The sequence below is a fragment of the Echinops telfairi genome, unplaced genomic scaffold, assembly GCF_000313985.2.
Source record: "Echinops telfairi isolate 266 unplaced genomic scaffold, ASM31398v2 ScPeMD7_66;HRSCAF=263, whole genome shotgun sequence".
Taxonomy (NCBI): Eukaryota; Metazoa; Chordata; class Mammalia; order Afrosoricida; family Tenrecidae; genus Echinops; species Echinops telfairi.
Window position 1 is genome coordinate 499952 of NW_022103964.1, and position 5719 is coordinate 505670.

General features: G+C 43.7%; 1 gene segment (V, D, J or C); it reads left to right on the forward strand.

Annotated features, from left to right (window-relative positions):
- Nucleotides 1-2028: 2028 nt before the first annotated feature.
- LOC101658969 lies at nt 2029-2593 on the forward strand. The segment is given in 2 exon segments: nt 2029-2071; nt 2157-2593. Coding segments are annotated over 2 exon segments (480 nt in total).
- The last annotated feature ends 3126 nt before the right edge of the window (nt 2594-5719 follow it).

The following is a 5719-nucleotide window of genomic DNA, read 5'->3' on the forward strand; positions in this document are numbered from 1 at the left end:
CACGGTAGGGTCTAGAACCGATTAACCGCGATAAACGAGGGTTCACTGTATATGCCTTATTTGATGCATGTGGTGATACAGACAAAAGTGGTAAGGGAAGCTATGTGAGACCAGATTGTAACCACCACGAAGGGAAGGTTGGGATCGGTGGCACAGGGTCTCAGGACAAACAGTGCATGACCCAGATTCAAGAGTCAGGGCATGGGGAGGGACATAAAGTTTTCCCAGCAGAGTCTGGGGCCTCCCCTATCCCAGTTTCCCTCCCTCATGTTTTGAGCCCTCTCCCTGTCTCTGACACTCAAGATCTAGATGTTTTTAGCATAACTGTCAATCACAGAGAACAGAGGGAGGAGAAAGAGGCATGGAACTAGGACATATTCTCTGGGTCCTTGCTTGTTTCTTGGGAGACCCAGAGTGCACAAGCCACAACCTGAGGTGCTCTCTCCCCATCAGAGGAGAACTTTGTCTCTCTTTACTTTTTCTTGTAGATTGGGTAAATGTTTACCGAGAACATTAGTGTCTATTCAACAATTCATATACTTTTGTTTCATGTCACTGACTGCAATACACACAAGGAAACATCTCTTAACCAAAGTCCTGCACTCTGTTTCTCCTGCTAAAATTACTTTTTCTTTCCAAACATTCTCAACTTTCTCCCTGGATAAATGCTGCCCTTTTGATCTCAGAAGTTTCATTATCCTAAGGTAATTGTATCTCCCCAGGACTATTGTTCCCTTGTAGACTTGTCTATTGTTTGACTGGAAGTTTTTTCAAGGGGTGAGTCCAGGCCCCAACTTGAAGTTCGTCTATGAGGCATAGTCTCAGGGCTTCCAAAAGCCTGTCCAATGAATAAGCCTATTCTTTTTCTTTTTTTAATATTTTGTTTCACTTTTTCCCACTCCACCCAAGACCTTCTAATGTTATCCTTTCCAAAGAACTTGGCAGTGATAACAGGGCACAATCTATTTCTTCTGGTCTTAGAGTGCTGGAGACTCAGATCTCTGTTTCCTTACAGCATTGGACTAATGGTTTCCACGTGTCTTCAATTATCATCGCTCTAGAAAGGGAGAAACAAACAGCTGCGCCTCGTGTGGTTTAAAGACCCCCAGTCACTGCTCTCAAAACCCAGAATAGAGCACAGTCTGTGTGGACGTTATGTCAATGGTTCTTGGTGTCCCTGGACTCCAAGCCCTCCACAGAGAGAAGAAAAGGAAAAAAAACACACATTACCACAGTGTTTTCTTTATTTTATATCAGGATAGATCAGATAAATGTTTAGGGACAGATTTTAAAACCGATGAATTTGAAATATTCTCCATGTTGGATTTTTAACTTCTCTTCTGAACAGAGCTACACTGCCAAAGAGACGGTAACAAGTTTAGCATGAGTATTCAGAAAGTTATACACTCATCTTTGTCTTTAATCTGCCCAGATTTGTCTGACATTGCTGAGTAAAGCTTCCCTGAAATTTGTTTCCTCTCCTCGGGCAGCAGGAAGCACAGGGCACACCTGTAACCCAGGAGACACCTGAAGGTCTATTGAGAAGGGGCCATCGGGAGATCAGCTTCTTCAAAGTCTTCACTGAGGAGACAGAGGTACTTTCTATCCTGCACATAATTCTCCGCAGACAGTAAGGAGGGATTTCTGTGAGGGGCCGAGGCTCCTTGGGCTGCAGCCTCACACTGGGTTTCAAACATGCTCCCCCAGGTGTGGACTGAGAGATGCACTGAGTGTAAAGCCACAGTTCAATACAGTCTGGGGTCAAGGTGCCTGTGTGTGTGTGTGTGTCTGTGTGTGTGATGTTACTAGGATCAGGTTCTGTCCCTCCCAGCAGTCCCAAGACCAGCTCCTCCCCCTGCCTTGGTTTTCCAGGGTTATAAGGCTGGAGGAGTCTGACATGGAGGGCAGGGCAGAAATATGCAAAGTGGAAGACATCCATTTTAGACCCACAGACTACCTCCACAGGGGAAGCTCCCTCATCACCCATCTGGGGACCCAAGTGTGATTCCTTTCCATTCTCTTTGCAAGATGGGCTCTGCCACCCTAGCTCTCCTCCTTGTCCTTCTTCCAGGTCAGGATCGCCACAGGGTTTGAGATGAATGGAGGGGTGTGCGTGTGAAGAGGGAGTCTCTCATCTCTGAATCCTATCTCCACAGGTGTCTGTGCTCAGGTGCAGCTGGTGCAGTCTGGGGCAGAGGTGAAGAGACCTGGGGAGTCTTTGAGGATCTCCTGTAAGACATCTGGGTACAGCTTTACTAAGAACTGGATCCACTGGATTAAGCAGATCCCTGGAAAGGGCTTGGAATGGATAGGAATGTTTTATCCCGGTGACTCTGATCCCAGGTACAACCCATCCTTCCAAGGAAAAGTCACTATCTCCAAAGACAACTCCATCAGCACCGTGTACCTGCAGTGGAGCAGCCTGAAGGACTCAGACATGGCCATGTATTACTGTGCAAGAGACACAGTGAGAGAAACCCTTCCTGAGAGGGGCAAAATCCCTCAGCCTGATGCAGCTGCAGAGCAGGAGTCTCAGAGGCACCTCTCAGTTCAGCACCAGAGGACACAGTGTCTGCTGTCTCCTAGAGAGTGAGAACAAGAACACAGGCCACTGACACGACAGGGAGGCATCTCCCCACGTGGGGGCACTGATGCCTCTTACTGGATTGGGTTTCTCTGGAGTGGCCCGCTGTGTAACTACTGATTAACCACAGGTCTATAGAGAAGATGAGTAAGGTTTCTTCATGAAATTCTCAGCGTTCAGCCCTTGCTTCCCTTGAAGAATGAGCAGGTGCATTGTCCTAATAGAAAAAAAATTCCCCAGCTCAAATTTCGTAGCCTTTTCCTCACCTAGGCCATTCCCAATATTACTAGAACTTCTTCCTTATAAGTAGCCATGATCTTTGCTTGCTTTCTAACTTGATTCAGTAGGCTGCATTCAACTTGATTCAAGAAACAGCTTTGTAGAAACACCGTGTCTCCTGCAAAGTGGTGGCCCTGTGGCATTAGCCAACAGCTCATGGATCCCAGAGCTTATACCATTCAGGTACACATGAGGAAGAACATGGCATCAGGCCTGGAGAAAGGTTTCTTAACAACCTGTGATGTGAAGATAATACACTCTTGCTGCTGAAAGTGAGGACTTGAAACCCTTGCTGCTGATGATCAAGGATTGCAGAGGTCATCATGTATTATGATTCAATGTAAAGAAGACCAAATGATGCAGGCCGTAGTCCAGTTCTGTTGTTGTTTATGATTCCTGTTTATTTTCACTGACTTTAAAACTCAGCATACTTCCTGAAGACTCCAGACACCCACCTTCCTCCCAGCTCCGCTCACAACAGGCTGCCAGGAAAAGCATTCACTCTTTCTCCCAATAGCTCAAATCAAAGCAAAACAAAAGGTGTTACATGACTCAGTCGTTATATAGTGGCCTTGATATTGCCTTGTCTGTTTGAGCCAAATGTAGTAAAGTTCAAAGGATTGGAATTTTCTTTTAATTTTCAGGATCCTCCTGTATTTAAACTCTGAAAATTGTCTTTCATTGTGGGACTTGGTGATTCCTTACAATTATTATTGTCCATTCCTAGAGTGCTTTCTTCCCTCAATGAACTCATTAATTTTTAACCAAAGCTCTTGTTTGTCTTTGGAAGAAGGAACAGAAAAGTAAATAATATGTACATTTCTTGACCATTGATGTCTACAAATGACTATCAAGTGCCTAAAAAGAAGGAAAACAAACAATAAATAACAAGAAACTTACCATTTATATGAGCAAAATGTAGTAAATATCCAGGGATTGAAAAAGTTATCTTCCATAACTAATTTTTGTGGCAAGATTATATTTGTTGTGAATATGATAGCTAAAGAGATTCTTAGTACAGTGTAAGAACAATTATGAACATTGGACATTCTCTTTGAGGTCAGGCCCCAACCTGCTTAACTTTGTGTAACAATGTAAATTCCACAGCTTGTCCAAGGAACCTCCCCTTAGGATATAAGATGGCTACAGGATGTTGGAATACCCCATTTATTGCCTATAGTTATTCTGCATTTTGTTTCCTGATACCCTGTCTATCTTGAGCCCTTTCCTCACAGGAAAATATCCCATTACACCAAACGAGTATCCATTTGACCAAAAGTGATCAGGCAAACATGTCCAGAATAGACATTCCCAACCTTCAGGTCACAGATCACTTGGAACGGAAGGACTTTGTTCAAGGAACCAAGTCACCATAAAGACATCATCACACCAAATAAAAAGACATTTGGAACCAAGAAGTACAAAGACTCCTATCTTGTTAAGAATCATGACGCCAGGTGAGGAGAGAGGAGAACAACGAGCAGTTGATACTAAGGACTCAAATAGAAAGAAAATGTTTTGAGAATGATGATGACAACAAATGTACAAATATGCTTGACACAATGGATGGATGGATGGATGGATAGATGGATGGCTTGTGCTAAGAGTTGTATGAGACTCCAATAAAATGATTTTTTTAAAAGAATCATAACCCCAACGTAAAGCATATTCATGACCATCCCTGGTCGCTGTGAAATCTGTTTCACATCCATAATCCTTTACATTTACTTATTGGTTTCCTTGGCTAAATCTGTAAACCACTCCCACCATTTCTGTTTCAGGAGATTTCTTTGGGGAATCTTCTGGCTCAGTCCTTGCTTGATCCAAGTAAAGCAAGCCCCTTTCACTTTCATGCATCTCCTGTCTTTCTTTCTCAGAAAGAGTGGTGTTGCTAACATGTTACACGTTTCGTTTGGCTGAGTGTGTTTTTCAACATGAAAATATACCCTGCCTTACAGAGTCGCTGTGATTCAGAATCTCCCTAATGACAGTGAGTTTGGGATTGGTATTATCACAAAGAAGATGATGGGATCAGACTTTCTCTTTTCAGTTTCTGAGAAGACTGGGATCTTCTCTACTTCATTCCTGGGGCTTCCAAGATGCAGAACATCTCATCAATTTCCAGATAAAATCTCAAAACTAGTGAAAAGCATTACATCATGGACAGGGTTATCTAGGATCCACAGACCTTGTCCGTAGTCAGGAATTTCCTGTGGAGATTCTTCTGCCCAGCCGTTACTTCTCTCTGGTCGTGTCCAGATTCCCAAAATGGGTGGACATAATAAGGTTTCCATTACTTGTCATCAGTCATTATTTTCCCTCTTCCTAGTTGTCCGAGATTTGGACCCAGCATTTTCAAATCCCTCACAGATTCTCAACCTAATCTTTGCTGTCTCTGGTGACTGCTGAATGCCAGAGCTGGATCTGCCAAACCTTGCAGAAGACGTTGGAGTATTTGTGAGCAATATCTTTTAGTAGCAGACATGAGCCTCCCATCCCTATGTAGCTGGTACTCAAGCTCCAGAAGAATGCCCTCAAATCAGTTATCCTGCATCTGACCTCAGTCACACTGAGGGCACCGCTGTCCATTCATGTGGGAGAGAATCAGAAAGAGAACTCCGTGCCATCCCAAACACACATACTACATGCATGGCATTGGTCTACAGTGATAACGTGGGTTGTGGAAAGCACAGGGGCTATTATATTTCTGGGGCCTAGGCAATGGGGGAGGCTTGGGAGCAAGGAGCTTCCTGTTAGCATCTAGGTTTTCCATTCCCTCCAAGAATGCCCTCTTCTTAAATGTTTTTTACAAAACCCCAGGGATATTGTAATTTTCATTCATTTATAGATTTTATG